The sequence below is a fragment of the Psittacula echo genome, assembly GCF_963264785.1.
Source record: "Psittacula echo genome assembly, chromosome: 5".
NCBI lineage: Eukaryota > Metazoa > Chordata > Aves > Psittaciformes > Psittacidae > Psittacula > Psittacula echo.
In genome coordinates, this window is record NC_137739.1 from 78,208,138 (window position 1) to 78,224,742 (window position 16,605).

At 48.2% G+C, this 16,605-nt stretch overlaps 1 protein-coding gene across 1 annotated transcript; it reads right to left on the minus strand.

Moving 5' to 3' along the window:
• Window positions 1-1,712: 1,712 nt before the first annotated feature.
• Window positions 1,713-8,574, minus strand: GNPNAT1 (glucosamine-phosphate N-acetyltransferase 1). Its single transcript, XM_080617931.1, has 6 exons — window positions 8,525-8,574; window positions 5,791-5,978; window positions 5,034-5,096; window positions 4,252-4,379; window positions 3,679-3,740; window positions 1,713-3,266 (listed from the first exon to the last, which is right to left on the minus strand). The coding sequence occupies exons 2-6, from the start codon at window positions 5,960-5,962 to the stop codon at window positions 3,119-3,121; spliced, it is 573 nt and encodes a 190-aa protein (XP_080474057.1). The 5' UTR covers window positions 5,963-5,978; window positions 8,525-8,574; the 3' UTR covers window positions 1,713-3,118.
• Window positions 8,575-16,605: the final 8,031 nt, after the last annotated feature.

Below are 16,605 nucleotides of genomic sequence, written 5' to 3' on the forward strand. Positions count from 1 at the left end.
CCTGCTGCTTCCCTGGGGAGACCGTTTCACAAACCAACACGCTTCATGACTAAGGATTTTCCGCCAATCTATCTTTTTTCAAGCCATTTCTCCCTACGGCTGCCTTCTACAGCCATTGTGCAGATAACAGCCTCTCGGATCCTGAGGGATTCTGATTAGTTTTCCTTTTACCTATTATTAAGTCTTTTTCTTAAAACCTCTGGCTGTGGGTCTCATGTAGCTCTCTGCTAGTAGGTATTCCAATCACACCAAAGGTGCTGGTAGCTGGCAGTGGGGTGTCTCACTGTGGCCTTAGACCATCAGTTGAGGTTGAAATTATTATCCCCAGATTCACACACAATGCTGCAGCACCCACAGCTCTGGGGATCCACAGCTGTATGGTAAGGGGCTGAAGTTCCCTTTTCCAGCTTTAGGGAAGCAGAGTCAAGGAGCTGGGGCTCTTCCTCAGGGCAGGAGGAGAGCTGTTACCTCCTCTTTGGGGGTTGGTTTGGGTGAAGTTACACCTCTGGAGGAACTGGTAGTAGTTACGTTATGGCTGATTTCTGACAAGAGCCTTTAACAAAGTTCCTTTATTCCTGGGGTGGTCTTGCTCTTTCCTCTTGAGCCAGTGGTACTCTAGGTAAATCAACAGGGCTTCTGCAGTTTAGGAGACACATAATGTATTTTAATACTACCTGTTGCTGTTTAAAGCTGTTATTTGTGACATTTTCCTGCTTCCTGTGAACCATGCTCATCTAAAGTACATAGCAATGTGCTGGGTGGTCTGGACTTCCACTCTGGGTACTGTCAGCTCTACAGCATCTGCCTGCAGCTTGTGCTGTTCCTGTTTTACCAGGGCTGGCAGGGTCTTTCGTGCCTAACTAATGTTTCCAGAGCTTTAGTGCAACTCATACCCATACCCCTTTCTCCATGTAAACGGCTGTCCAGGAGTCCAGCGGAATTCCTGACAGCTCCTCTCTCAACACCAAGTTGCTGTAAGTGCTGTGCCGTAGGGATGGGGATGGCACCTCTGCTGTGGAACAAAGAGCTCTTCAGCAGTTGCTGGGATGCTGAAGAGCTGGATCCTGCCCAGCAGCAGCATTGTTATGCAGCTACAAACCCAAGCTTTCAGCCCAATTAATTTGTTTTACACTGATCTAAGCAGGGACCACAATCACCTGCTTCTTGTATTAATCTTTTCATTAACTCTTAATGAGGGCGTGGAGCTATGTCCATGGTATAGGTATCACTGAATTCAAACACTTTAAATTAGTGGAAATTCAGAATTAATTAGAACTGTGAAAGGCAAGAAAATCCACCTCAGTCATTTGGGCCAGCATAAAGCAGTAGTTGATTTAATACAATTAGTGCAGAGTCAGGACCCAAGCCACTTCCATGTTCTACAGGGAGCATCCCTGCTGTCTCCAGGGGGGGGAGAATAACCCAAAGAAAATGCGGAGCTGCTGGTCTGCTGAGGGGAAAGTGGGTTAGAAACTCCTGCCTGGGGTTTGTGCCTGCAGGCAAAGTCTTCACCCCTAGAACAAGCAGAGAATTGTCCTTTGAACACTTGCAAAGCTGAAAACGTGCATCAGACACTTGCTGAAAAATAGTGTAGAGTCTCTAAAAGTCATCTTTTCAGCACAGGGAAAGGGAAAACAAAGGTTATTTGCAGCTGGTGGTAGCCAGTAGGTACACACATTCTCTGCACACCATACAGCAGTATGAAAGCCAGACACATTTGGCAGTCTTCATTTATTCAGCTTAAAGATTAAAAAAAAAAAAAAAAACAACCAAAATAAAAATCAATAAATAAACCAGACATCACCAAGGAAACACTACATTGAGTGGAGTACCATCAGGAACGTTAAACAGAACCCCACCACAGCTTAAAGTACCTCTCCACACCACAAAGAACGACCATTTTGTCAAGCCTCACTGTTCACAAACACGACTGGCTGCTCTGTACGAACCTTCGTGTGTTCATAATGCCCTATTCATTGATACAGGATTTGTCACTCTCTCCACACAAAACCCCACTGTTCAGACCAGGGCTTTGTACATTATTTGCTTGCCATTGGTGGCAAAAGTGCTAACACGATTTATCCAATCTCTTAGCAAGAGGGATGCTCCAAAGCAGCACAAGTCCCTCAGGCTGGGGTGGGGGTTTCCCTGCTGGCTTGCTATGCCATAAGCATAAGCAGTTGCCCGCACAACCACAGCCCCACAGCCCTGGGAAGCTTGAGTACAAAGTTGAACACACTCCTGCCCAATGCAAATCACATTCCCATTGAGTCCTAGGAGCCCCACTGAAGATGGGGTGTTTTCTCTGCCAGACATTCCAGTTTCCCAGTTACCTTTGCCCCATTCCAAACCACACGTTGTGGTTGGGTTTGTCAGAAAAGAAAATTATCCTGAAAACAAAGTTATCAGCTAAAGTGCAGGACCCCTGCAGCAAGACGTACCCAGCCATTTTTAAACACAGCACATCAGGTTTAGCTTAGCCCATAGGGATTCTCCCCTACCCGCACAAACAGTAACAAATTCGGTTTTGGAAAATAGTGCCTATAAAACTTGAGATGCACCAACACATCATCAGCACTTCAGTGAGGTTCCGTGGCAAGAACAGCATTAAGGCCTGTTCTGTATCACTCATTCTGCCCAAGAGAAGCACTGTCCCTACTCAAGCAAGCTACATCATCCTTCTGTGAAGTACAGGCAGCAGAACAGTCCCCTGAGCTGTACTTTGCTATTGAGAAAAGAATCGCAAACCTTTAGAAAAATACAATGCAAGAAAAAATTTGACATAAAAATATATACCTTTGGTTAAAAACCACCCCTTTAACAAGAGTCCTTTGTAACTCAGCGAGAACAAAAGCTTCACTTAGACTGAACAGTAGTAAAAATTAGTTCTAAGCGCTTATTTCCTAACCCAGAGGACCCTTCTAAAATGTCAGTATATTTTTTCCCCCCAGGATTTACACATTTGATGATCAGTATTTATAGGGATTGTTACATTTGCAGCAATAACTCTGTAAATTTTCCACAAAGAGAATGTTTGTAGCATAAGCTCCTCCACCAAGAGTCTTTATGGAAAAAAACCAAAAACCAACCAAACCTAAAACCCAAACCCTCGAAGTTCTTAGTTAAAGAACCGCTGAAACATGTAGTTTTCTTCAGATACCGAATAGCCAAACTTCTTATAGAAATCCACATTTTTTGGCAGACACTCAAGCGTGATTTTGTAACAGTTCAGTCTCTTACTTAGCAATGTGAGGGTGGACGTTAATCTGAAAAAGAAAGAAAACCAACAGTTCAATGAAGCTGGCCTGGAACACCGGATTGATTAAAGTTATCAGACCTACAATACTAAAGCTTTGCAGCACTCTGCATTTGCCTTCACTGCACAGGACAGTCAGTATCCCAAGAAACAAACAGACCTAAGTACCAGCATCTTGCAGACAACTTTATGCTTCTGTTTGAAGAACCTCAGCTGGTGATACCTTCTGGCTAAATTCTTGTCACATGCCTGCCTGAGGAGGATCTGCCCCGCAGCTTTAGCTGCAGAGCCAAGCTCCAGCTCACCCTCCAAGGCCTGATGAGCCAGCTTAGCTGCTGGTTCCCATCAGGGACAGAAAGCAGCAGGCTGAGGGCTTGCTGCCTGCTGCTGCTGCTGAAGGGCAACAGTGGGAAAATACTTACAGTTTACCAAGCTGCTTTCCTCTGCACTCCCCGCTTACTACGACATCTTCTATCCTTCCTCTCTGTGAAAATACAGGCAAACGTTAGTTGAACAGAGCACTGTTGTGTTAGTTTCCTTTCTGCTTATGCTTCACACTTGGATTTTCTGCTGTTTAGACACCACTCCTCCAGCGATCAGCACATTTATAGTGCCCCTTCCAGCACCCAGCAGGAGCAGCAGCCCCACCACAGCCTTTCCCTGCCAAGAGATTTGTATCTCTAGCTCCCTGTTTTCACACATCTAGCTGGGACTCCCTCTGCAGCAGCAAGATCTTCAGCCATCTGCTCCATCAGAACCATGTCTGACTAGTTCAAAAGCTCACTGGGAGGGAGAATGGGACAGCCATCCAACTGCTCTTTCTCCTTAAGAAAAGCCAAAGCTTTCCCTTACTATTTATCTGAGCAGCCAAGAATGGGAAATACTTTTAAAATGCAGAAGATACTACATCACACAGTGACACCATAAAAATAACACACACAGAGTCAGGGACAGGATCTTTTCCCTCTCTTTAAAGCTGCAGCGAGAGAAGATACCTTTGCACAGGAGTGAGTGAATTTATGTTCTATAACCAGCGTTGCTGTAGCAACAATCTGTCCAAGATTTGTATCTTCTACGACAGTAACGTAGTAATCTCCAGATCTCTTCATGTGCTCAAAGGTTTCTGTGGGAGCAGACAGACAGCACAACAGTCACTATTAATCTCAGATTAAACTGCTGTGAAGTCTGACACTTGCGACAGGTTCTGAACACTCATCACTGCAAAGTTCAGGATCATGAAGATAATGCACCCAACACCCCAGAACCCAAAAGCCACAGAGTCAGATTAGCCCAGAGACAGAACCAGGAAAATTAAATAACTTTTCCTCAGCTGCCAAGAGATCCCTCCTTCCCCAGCATCTCTGTCTCTTAGAGGCACTATGACAAAGGTGGCAGCACCTCCTCTAGGCTATTTTACATTTTGGTTGAACCAGTGAAGTGAGCTCAGGATGCTGTTGAGCTACAATCAGAGGCAAAGCCTCTGCCTCACTACTAGTGCTTCAGTAATTCAGCCAAGACAAGTCATCACCCAGCAGCCCCTCCTAAAGCTCAGCCTCAAAAGCAGGTATACAATTTAGGCGTGCCGCAGTGAAGAAGCTATCCTTCAGGATAGCTGCAACTGGATTCCACACCAGGTGCCTTGGGGGAACTGAGTTAATATTCCCTCTGGCATCAAGCAATTGGAAGCCTCACACCCAAGTAGATTTGCTGTCAGCATCACCATCCTTTGGCTCCCAGCAACCTCTATGGAAATGCCAAGAAATAATGATATACTCACTGATAAACTGCTCTGGGCTTGCAACTCCAGTTTCAGTCAGCTGACCCAGAACCTTAAAAAAGCCTGTTATAAAAGAAAGGTGAGGAACAACCCTCAGTGAGAAACAAGAGACACACAATTAGCTCCAAACAGCACGGAGCAACCCAACATGGCTGTTTGGAGAGTTAACATCCCTATGGCACCATCCAACTCAGTTGTACGTAAAAGCCTGTGCTCCATATATTACAGAACTAGACTGTAATCTTAAAATCAAACTTCCGCCTTGTGCAACGCTGAAAGATCAGCAGCAAACTGCAGCCTGAGTGCAGAAGATGCACATGTTCAAGCAAGATATATATAAGCCTGGAATTCTGTGATATTAAGCTGTTTCTTCAGAACAACCTTTTTGTCCAAGTTATAGAACTGAAGAAGTCTTCATGCACCAAGAATAATGCTGGTTTCCATTACTTTTCTATTGAAGGGAACAGTACAACCAACCATACGCTCTCTCTAAAGCTGTGGTGAATAGGAAGGTGTGGATTATTTGGAAAATTACTTGAATTTTGATGATTTTGAGGTTAAAACAGTAAAACCAATTTTGAGGGTCACCCAACACCACACCAATCCATGGTGCCAAGTGCTCAAATTCCTTACTGATAAAAATAACCCGGTCATATAAAATGAGCAATCCTAACCTAGTGTGGGATCACACAGAAATACACAGTATCTAGTTCAGCACCCAGCTTTCCTTTGTGGTGATCATTAAACAGGATTCTACCTCGATTTAAATCAGCCGTGCAAAGTGGTCTTAAAACCAAGCCATCTCCTGGATCTAAAGGAGAAATAGCAGGAGAAAATGTCGTCGTGTTCTCACTCCAGTCGAGTTCATGCAAAATGTTTGGGTCAAACATCGGGGTGTCATCAAGCATCATGGTTGCAACAGGCATCATGGCTGCAGCGGGTGGTCTGGAACAGAATGCACATGGGTAAGCGGCAGTTTGGTTAGCTCTTGTTTTGATCTCTAAATAAGTAATTTCCCCAGGTTATATCATGCCACGGGATGTTCCTCAGGAATGTAAAGAAAGGTGAACAAATTGCTGCTCATTTTATCTGCAACTGAAGCTCCTCAACTTCCACTGGACTAGGTTAATGGGTTAAACAGCACACACACTGACGCCACACATATTATCTAAAGTTGACACGTAGCACTTCTGTGTGCATCCGGGAAGTTTTTTCTCTTGGAAAAAAGCCCCAACAAATAGATAAGACATTGCCTGGGATATTTAACCTCTGTGGCCATCTGAAAAGGAAAGCATCTCATCCTCTCAATAACCCTCCCTAACATACTGGCTACCGATATAGAGGGGATCCTTGGCATTAGTGTTCCATTTAAAGCTGGCGTTAGCAATAGCACACTTTTTCGAACCAGTCTCATCACACAAATGTTTAGTGTCTCAGCCAAGAGGCACTACAACACATGTATGAAAACACAGATAATACAACAGCCTGCACACGCTCACAGCCCATACTGCACTCCTTATGTAAGCCAGTTTGCTCTGTCCAATGCCACCTCAGCTGTTAAGTGCAGCACCTCAGTGTTCACTAACAGGTAAAACACATGGTGCCAAGGTGACAGTGAGACACCTGGTAATGACTAAAGAGAGACTGGGGATTGCGCATTATCCAGAATTAAGGATAAAAGGAAGAAAAAGAATATGTTTTCCTAACTGCCAGATATAGGAAAATAATTCTTACTTTGACACCTGTAGCATCTACTATGAGCAGAGCGTATCAAGGAACCTCTCCTGAGGCCAAGTTCTTTCTGCATCTCCATATTAACTTAGCTGCACCATAAAGTTGTGGTAGTGGCACACCAGTGGACAGGCCAAATAAACATGAAGAAGAAAAAAATTTATTTGGGATTAATGCCCTTCAAAATAAGACATCTTTCAGCCCCTGTTAAGCTGCCAAAAAAAGTACATCAGATGTCAGCTATGAAGCATCTCAGCCTAACTGCAGCATGCAAGCCTCAAAATAGAAGGTGGTTCTGGAAACTCAACTTCTTTAAAACAAAAAAACCCACAAAAATCTTTTTTCTATGCCACCTGCTGATATATGCTGGCCTTTAAATCCCCCTTCTCACCTCAATCTTGCATATAAAAGTAAAAAACCAAAGTTGTTATAGCATTTCAACAGCAATATGAATTCCATATGAATTTTCAAAACAAAACAGTGGGGGAAATGAAGTGCAAAGAGAAACACTTCCATAGCTGGGAGAGCAAGAAGCAAAAATCCAGGTCTTTGAGTCCCAGTCCAGAGCTTCAGTGATCAGATCACACCAATGTGTGCAGAAGACTGCAAGCCCATCACTAGTGTATTCATTATGTCAGTGCTTAGCAAAAGTGAAGTCCACCTCATTCCAACCACACATTCTGTATCTCTGTTCCTAGATCTCAATTATTCTAACCTTGCTGTTACCCTGTCCCGTTACAAAGCCTTCCTAGTATTCACGACAATGTTCTGTACTGTACAGACTAGAATCTAATTAATTTCAGCTCAAGGTTACAGAATACCAAGCACACAAAACAGTATAAAAGCACATGAAGGAAATAAATTTTTTGATGCTCTTCAAGTAGTTAGCGACAAACTAAAAGTTATTTTTCAAACTACATCCATCACAGCTGGAGCAGGATGAAGCTTCATGCATCTTCTGGAGTCAGGGATATGACTTGCTCAATAAAAATGCATTGACTAATTAAAGAAAAGGGTTCAAGGTGCAGCAAGGAAGAAGAGCTCTGGCCTGTTTCGACGCGTTGCCAGTTTCTCCTCCAGGAAACCGTGTGCTGGCCCTGGTGCGCATCTGAAACCTCTCCAGGGCATCCTGGACTTCCCACAACGTGTCGGGAGCGGGACGGGGCTGTGCAAGCGCACATGGAACCTCCGGCCCCTCTCAGCCGACCTTTCTCCTTCCGCTGTGTCCCGCGAAGGCGGCGGGGAAGGAGCCCGGGGTCCCAAGAGAAGCTGCCTGCCCGAGGGAGACCCACCCCCGAGGAGCCAGTGTGCGGCCGGCCGGAACTCTGCTGCTCCCCAGCTGCGGGCCCTGCCCCGAGGGGCAAGAAACAGCCCCGCACGTGCCCTCGGTGGGGTCCTCACCTGAAGCAGCGCCTTCGGGGAAAGGGGAGAGGGAGAGCTCCACATCACCCCTTGCGTGACTCCCCGGGGGGTCCACACAGCTCCCTTCAGCTGCAGCAGCCCCTTGGAGCGGTCCCCTTCACCTCACACACTACCCCTCGGGGGGTTCTCCTCACCTCACACACTGCCCCTCCGGGGAAGGGGTGTCCGCGCAGGCCCACCCCTTATACACAGCCCCTCGGGGCGACAGAGCGCCCTGCCGCCCTTTCCAGCCCCTCCGGGAGGTCCCCAAAGAGGCCGCCCCTCACGGGGGTACCAAGGAGCCGGCGCCCTCCCCACAGCCCCTCAGGCGGCGCGCACCACCCCCCCCACACACTCACCCAAGCACGAGGCCGCGGCGCCAAGTGCCGCCCGCACCGGCTGCGCCGCAGGCGCCGCACGGACGTGGCAGGGGGGCGGAGACGGGCGGGCACTCACGCACGCCAGCGCGCAGCCAATCACCGCCCGCCGGCCCCGCCCCAGCCCCGCGCGCCCGGAACTCGGGGCCACCCCCGCCCCGGCCCTGCGACCTCCGGGAACAGCCCCGCCCCCGCGCGCGGATTGGGCGGTGGGCGGTGTGGCCACGCCCCCTCCGTGAGGGAGATCCCGCCCACACGCGTAGCGCTTCAGGCCTGGAGAGGGCGGCAAGATGGTGGGGTTGCTATGTGCGGTGCGCCTGCCCGCCCTCGCTCCACCTCAGGGGCATGGAAGTGTTTGTCCTGGCAGGGTTTTGATGTCTGAAAGTACACCCCGCACCCCTGAACGAGCATCTCCCAGGGGCGAAGGGAGGGCAGGGGCCCTCAGCACAGGGAGTGATTTGAATGGGATGTGGGGAGCCGTGCTGGTTGCAGAGCCGTACAGGGTTGCTCTCGTGGGTCATTCCATTCTTTCTCTTTACAGCTCTTTTTCAGCCTACGACTGAAGATTGTGGTATTTGTTTTGACTGACTGCAGGACTTTATTCTGGGGGAAAGGGTAAAACTGAGGCCCAGCCACATGAGGTCAGTGAGGGTGATACAAGGCTTCTCAGAAGCAGCAGATCACTGGTAGCTGGCACTGTAATTGCTGGCTGTTCCTGCGTTGTCACTGGGGTTTGGCCTCCGGAGTGCCTCTGGGAAGCTGTTTGGTGTCTTGAATCCAGAGCTGGCCAGATCTCAGGACAGGCTCATGGGCACCTGTGGAGGGATGGCTCAGATGAAAGGATTATACAAAGGTTCCTCATTCTCCTGAGGAATTGCAGGTGGCAGCAGCTTTTATAAAGAAATAATCCTTCCCTTTGATACTTTTCATCTCTGGGAGATTGTTTTTGGAGGCTCTGTCACTCCCCTTGGAGAAGACTTGCTGTCCTGGGATGGAATGAGCTTTGTTCAGCCTCCAAGGCTGGCAGGGGACCTGACTGAGGGGGTTTCTTACTTTTCAATTAAATCGACAACAACAAAAACCTAACTTTGAGATCACCTTGAGAAACTGTTTCATAAATAGCTGAGGTCAAGGCTCAGATGTAGCATGGAGCTGGAGGCCTGCTGCACAAGATAATTATACAATGTGCTTCTGAGACATGATTTTCATTTTCCATGTTTCTTCCCCCTGTTACTTTACCCTCAGAATGATTCACTCTCTGTTACCCTGGAAACAATCAACATCATGACTTAGTTTTCAATTCTGCAGGCCTAGAGTGACCAGATGACACACGCCAGCCTCCCTGGGCTCAGGCACACCCAAAATCTGGGGGTAGTGCTCACCCCAAGTTTGTCCAGTGGAGTCAGGGTTGAGGGCTGCCTGGGTGAATCACTGCGACTGTTAACCTTTCACTGCAAAGGAGAGGCACAAACTGGGTGTGAGCTTTCCCCTCCTGTCCCTTTTCTCATTTCTTTTGTTTTGAAGGATGAAGAGAACTGGGATGATCCCATTCATGCTGAAAAATGAACACCATGTCTTGTTTCCGTGCATGAAAAGAAACGGGGAAGCGCTACTTCAGCTGGTTAAACAGGGAAACTGGGGGTGAGGACACATTTTCCACTGTGTGAAAAATGGCAGATGGTGATATAGCTTAATTCCTTCCATGGTGTCTTTTCCTTGATGGAAAGATTTTACAGATGTGAAGTAGATTTTGCATTTGCCTAAGTATCTATGGATAGTCAAGGCTTTTTAAAAACAAAATCATGCCATAACAAGGCCATGACCACATGGGGTCAGCCCAGCTCTCCCCAGTGACGCTTAAAGCAGAGGTCCTGGACCTGCTAGGGGAGTACAGTGGGGTTTGGACAAGCCTTATCCAGGTACATCCTCACAGTTTCCAGCAATTGGCCGTGTAGAGACATCCTGACCCAGAAGGTACATCTGGCTCATGGTACTTAATAGCTATACAGTGCTATCCTTGATGCTGGTATCTCAGCTTCTGACCTCCAGAGCTTCTCCTCTGCTGGAGCGTAACATTGCAGGGAAAATCTGTTGGTTTGGTTAAACCTCTTGCCCTTCCATTATTTTTTTTTTTTTTTTAGCCCTGGAAACTAGTTCTGTCCTATTTATCACCACAGATACTGACTTCAGCTTGGCTTGAGGACAGCAACCATTCTGCACATGGATTTTGTAGCAGCAGAAGTCTAAACTGGATCAGGGAAATGACCTGGATGGAGAAACTTTCTGAGGGAAAGGTGAATTGGCCAGGGGTGGGAACAGACCCTCTTCAACTGCATTTGCAAGCTGAGAGCAAAGAAACCTGCCCCACTGGAGGGGTTTAAACTGAACAGTGCATCTGTCAGTGCTGCTGAAGCCCTCATCCATTTCGGGAGCCCAGAGACATAGAGAAGGGCTGATGTTGTGAGGGGATTCACCTCTCACAAAGATTTGCTCTTTACCCCTTGTTAGGGCCTATCCAAAACCCTCTGGCAAAACCTGAGCCGACCACATAGGCAGGGCAGGACTGGGCCAGCTGGTTTTCAGCCACCCCCTCCCTATGAGCTACGTTTTAAGTTTTTTCTCTGATTCTAACCACATTGGAAGGAGATGGCAGTGCTCTTACAGGCTTTTAAAAGAGAGATGGCCAGTGGGGAAGGACTGGATTAGGGTATCCATCAAGAGGAAACCAGATTTGCAAAGGCTCCTGAGGCTTTCCACTCATGAAGAACAGGCTTTGCTTGCTACTGAAAGCTTGGTGAGAGACACGTGGCCGCTGATGAGCTCTCACATCTCCTTGACACAGCCCCAAGTCCCATCCGGTGGCTTTTTAAAGGTCAAGCAATTAGGGCCAGTGAGGATTCACAGCAGCCAACAGATAAATCTCTCCAGTACTTCCAAGGCCAGGATTTAGTTAGTGAAGAGCAAGGGGAAAGTTGCAATAACAGATTTCCACTTGTGTCATGGATGTGTCCATCTCCTCTTTGCTGGTTCCACTGCAGTGTATTTTGTTGCAGCAGAAAAAAAAAACAACCCAGCAGAGTGATATCCTCTGACTGCTCCAAATTTGCCAGCACTGGAACAAGGCGATCAGGAGTCAGGGAAATTGCAAATTCGTGACCGTGGGACAGTCAGAAAGATGGGAAGGGAGCCATGCACTTGCTTGATATAAATGTCTGGGTCTAAAACACACCCTGCTTTATGAGGAGAGAAAAAACGCTCTCCTTTCCTTTGGCTGTATGACACAAGGCAGTAAGCACGAATAAATCCTTGACACAATAAAATTGTTTACATTCTGTTTTGGAAACAGACGCCTGGGGCTGGGTATACCTAGGGACCAGTGTCTTTGATTCTTTTTAGCCCCTAGTAGGGCAGGCTGTATCCAGCCACCAATAAATCCCAAGCATGGAAAATCTCTGCAGAATTGCTGCATAAAGCAGCTCCGGGCACCCAGATTTTGCAGAGGACCCAGCGCCTGCTTAATCCCCATCTGTCTGCCAGAGGAAAGAAGAATGCTGCTGTGTCTCCCGAAATATTGCCTGTGGATGGATAATGAGAAACTGAACATGTATTCAAACTCTAAATAAAGACCTGGTAGTCTTTGGAAATGCTCTGCCACCATCCAGATGGCCACCTGGGACCTGGGAAATGGTACTTATTTGGGGTTTGTGATAGCATTAGTGGAGTTATGAAAAAAGTGCATCTGGACCACATGTACCTTGCTGGAAATAGTTATACCATCTTTAGACAAGAAGCTAAAGATCATTTAACTGCAGGGGAAGGGGAAGTGTTAGGAACCACAGATGTGTCACAGCCCCCTTGCTTTCGGAGGGAAGCAGAGGCTGCCCCTGGCAGAGGCAGCCCTAGCACACTATCCATGGAGGCTGGAAGAAGTATGAGTTCAGTGTCTTCAGGTTTTCTTGTCTCTCCTGTCCATGGCCCAGAAACACTATCTTTTAGGTGGAGAAAGTCTCCACCTGAGGTGAACAGAAACATTAATACTCAAATCTTGCAACTTAAAGAGTCCAAGCTGGGGCTTAAAAAACATGCAAAAGGGACTCCAGCAAGGAACGTGCTTATCGCTGTCATGCTCCTTTGGATGTGACTAGTTTATAAGAAATAAAATAGTATCAGGTCACCCCAAAAAACTGGAGTTGGGATCAGATCAAAAACAGATCTGATATTATGGGGAACACAGCCCAAATAGTACTTTTGATCCCGAAGTATCCTGAACCTGCGCACAGTGGGTACAAGTGCATTGCAGATAACCAGAGATTTACAGTCCCTACAGGTAAAAGGACATTTCTCATCAGCTGCAGAGAGTGCTCCGAATGACAGATCTCCCCAGCCTTCCCATACAAAATGAGCACACTGTGGATTCGATAAACTATCTTCTCTGGATGGATTAGTGAGTAAATAACAGCTTTTACCTTTTCCTCTTCCACCAAATACAAGCTGGTGGTGCCAAGGTTGCATTTTCCTAGCAACTGTCCCTGCAAACATGCTGTCTCACCCAGTGTCCCATCACTGGGCTGGTTAAAGAGGACCTTCCTGTATTTCCCAAAGGTTAAGACCTCTCTATGAGCTTGATTAAATTCAGGACTAATGCTTCCTCAAAGGAAATACAGCCCTGATCTCTTGTCCTCCCCTTCCATGGATGCTGGGAGATACATTTGATGGACAAAACTGCCCTCTGTGCTGGGGCAGTCGAGGTTTGGGTATGGGCAAGTGTCCATCCTGAACAATCAGGTCACCTGAAACCTGAAGACAGAGTGGCCTCCCTGCCAGGATGGGTGTCAGGAAGGGCTTTGGAAAGAAGCTTTAGGCAGGAGGGAGCTCTCACAATTCAGTTGTACGTGAGTCCCAGCTCTGTGGCCATCCCAGCTGAAGGCTCAGTGGAGCCATGGCAGAAAAGCCTTGCCATGTCCCTCGGCAGCCGGCTGCTGGTGGAGCTAAACATGGGGCCTGGGAAGAAGCACACCCTGAATCTGGGCTGCTGAGCAGACAGAGGATAATATTGCCATGTGAGCCACTTGGCAGGCTTCATCTCTGCTTATCCATCACGGTGGAAATGCTTTATCTTCTGCCCGAGCTGCACTGTGTGCGCAGTGATAAGAGGCAGTTGTTAAACAGAAGCAGAAGCCAATGTTCCCTTGGTCTCCGATTTCCAAGGTTACAGAGACAAAAAATAAAATGGTGGCTGATTCCTATGCCCAGAGCTGGCAAATTGTGGGCTGGAGTCCCACTGGAAGGGCAATGGGGCTGAAGCGAGCAGGGCCTGAAAGAGGCTGAGCAGGCATTTGGCTTTTCTGCCTTCCTTCCTTCTTTCCCTCCTTCCTTCCTTCCTGAGGGATGGGCATAGGGTCTGGATGAGACAGGAGGCACTTTCCAGCTCTTATTTTTGTTAATCTAACTGCAGATGGATCTACTATTGAGAAAAAGAGAAATGAAAGAAAGCCAGAACATGTGGTTGCAGAGAACAAACTCAGATTTAGGGGATTTTAGCACTGGGTGTATTGGAGCACTGAGAGGTAGACTGTGACAAGATACATGTTTGCTCTGAGTTCCCTACCAGTTTTGAGCCATATGGTCCATCCACAGAGATGTCCATGCTGTAGGAAGTGCCAGGGAGGAGTGAAACTTCAGGTGAGTGAAGGACTCGGGGAGTCACTCATGAGATGGCCATGAATCTAGTGTGTGAGACCAGTGACTGGCAACTGGGGTGGGAGGGGACAGCTAGGCTTTTGATCCAAGCCCGTCTTGCCAGGCCATTCCTTTTCCCTCTAGGTGGAGTTGTTATACATCACATTGCAGCTTTCCCGTGTCTGGACCTGCTCCTGCAGCTGGGCAAACGAGGTCCCTGCCAGTCTGCCTGCATCCCTCTTGCCCAGGTGCTTTGCTGCTACTTAGTGACCTGAATTTAACGAAGCACAGCGTATGTTGGAGGGCTTATGCCTGTGTGTTCCATGTGTGGGATGGGAAAGATGAGCTGTGCTTTGGTTGTGTGAGGGCAGGGGAAGGATGAGGGTTGCTCTAAATGAAACAAGAGAGATGATAGATAATGCTGGGAGGTACCATGGTCTTCGTGGAGCATCTTCCCTTCATTCTGCTTTACGAGCTTCTACTTTCTCTTACCTTGTGGTGCGGTTGGAGGGGAGGAAAGCGAGGCAGGAAATCCTGCAGGGCTATTTTTGGACTCTGGATTAATTAATGGCGTCTTTAAGGGGCGGGAATTAACTTGGTCACAGAGGGCTTCTAGGACAATTTGGGAGGTGTTAGTTCCAGATTTTGCTCATTCCCAGGCCATGGGGACATCTGAGATAGCACAGGATTTGGCTGTGTGTGCCAGGGGAGCAGTTGGGGCCTGGTTCTGTCCTGTGCACCATGCTGTTCCCAGGGGCTGGTTAACCTTTGGGGCAGTGTAGCTGTATATCTCTGCCACGTGCAGAGCTGCAGGGCTGAGAGGCTTGGTCTGCTCATCTTTCAGGTTGCTGGAAGTATTCTTTTATTTCTTTTTTTTGCAATTGTGCATTAAAGAAAAATGTTAGAAGTGCTCACCTAGTGCTCATTGCCCTAGCAGTGACGTTCCCTGCTCTCAGCAGCTCTTCCAGGATCTGGCACTGCAGTGCTTTTGAAGATTTAACACCCACTCCCTCCCACCCCGTCATTTCCCTGATGGTCCAGACATGTTCCCAGCAGCTCCTCCTGTTTATAGGAAAGGGAAAAAACATTCAGGAGATAAAACGGCTGCCCCCGGCCATCACCCAGACTCTGAAGTGGGGGGGGTTGCCGTCAGGGAGCCCCTCGACTATAAGGCCTTGTCCTTTGAAGTGCCTGAGACATGACTTTCAGCTGTGAGAGGATGTGAATCAGATGTGGTCCCTGCAGACAGCCGCCTGGGACAGGGCACAGCACAGACTGGTGCTAGAGGTAACCTCAGGGCAGCTCTGTCCTCCTGGCAGGGTGGGTAGGGATGGGGACACCTTGGGGTCTGGGTTGGCCAAGGGCATTTTTACCATGTGTTTGTTTGGGGTGGAACATCATGGTGTGCCTTTCATCGGGGGAAGTGAGGCAGAGAGGATGGGGTGATCTTTTTGCTGGGCCAGGACCAGAGCCTGCTTGAGCCTGGGCACAAGCCCAGCTCCCAGTGATACACCTAGAGCCTTTCCAAGGCTTACTGGGCTGCTTCTTTCCAGGTTTGCCATTCCCAAGAGCCCTGTTGGCCCCTCACTGCCCCCTCACTGCCTTTGTAAAAGCAAAACACACAAAACTCTTTCCTTGAGGTCACTAATAGTGAACAGCAGCTCTTTGTTTGCCCTCCTGCCTAAATTTGCTGACAGCCATTAGGGAAACCAGGAGCCCAGTTTTTCTCAAGTGTCCTAGGTGAGGTCTGTCCGTATCTGTCGCTTGGAAGAGATAATACCCACAGTTACTGTGGTAAGGAACAAGGGAGACCTTCACCACATCTAAACACAGTGAGGGCGTCCCTTGGATGCATTGCATGATTGCATGACAAGGTGCCCCTCCTGCTCCTGGGCTGGATGTGAGGAGCACAGCTGTGGCTTGCTGATAGCTCCAACCTTATTCACCTGGGATAAGGTGCTGGGTATTGGTGGGGATTGCATTTGAGATGCTTGATGTTGTCAGTGCTGAAGCCCTAAGAGGAACACACAAGGAGAGGAGCCCTGTGGAAAGGGATGTCGATGTCAGGGAGCTGGCTGCAGGTTCCCCTCTACTTTCTGTCCAGGGCAAGCTGGCAGCAGAGCCAGCTGGAAACACAGTGGTGAAGCAGATGAGCTTATTGATGGGCTTATTCTGCAGAGGACCATCACCCCCTCTCCTGCTGCTGTGCCCATGGGGTAGAGGTAACCCGGAGCTTGGCAGTGGTGCTCTGCCCTGAGATTAGGGAATTGCACAGGAGGAGCAACGGAACCACTGCTGTCTCATCCTGCATGCTCCAGATGGCGCGGGCCTGGTTTGGAAGGCAGCGCAGGGGCAAGTGTTGTCTTTTCTTGGGCAGGCTGGGA

Bases quoted from the DNA above. Each gene is read 5' to 3' on its own strand.
- GNPNAT1 (XM_080617931.1), bottom strand. From the start codon at position 5,962: ATGATGCCTGTTGCAACCATGATGCTTGATGACACCCCGATGTTTGAC. The intron at 3,741-4,251 runs GTATCTTCTCTC...GTATTTTCACAG, and splicing joins TCACTCACTCCTGTGCAAAG to AGAGGAAGGATAGAAGATGT. The intron at 3,267-3,678 runs GTAAGTATTTTC...TTTCTTTTTCAG, and splicing joins GGAAAGCAGCTTGGTAAACT to ATTAACGTCCACCCTCACAT.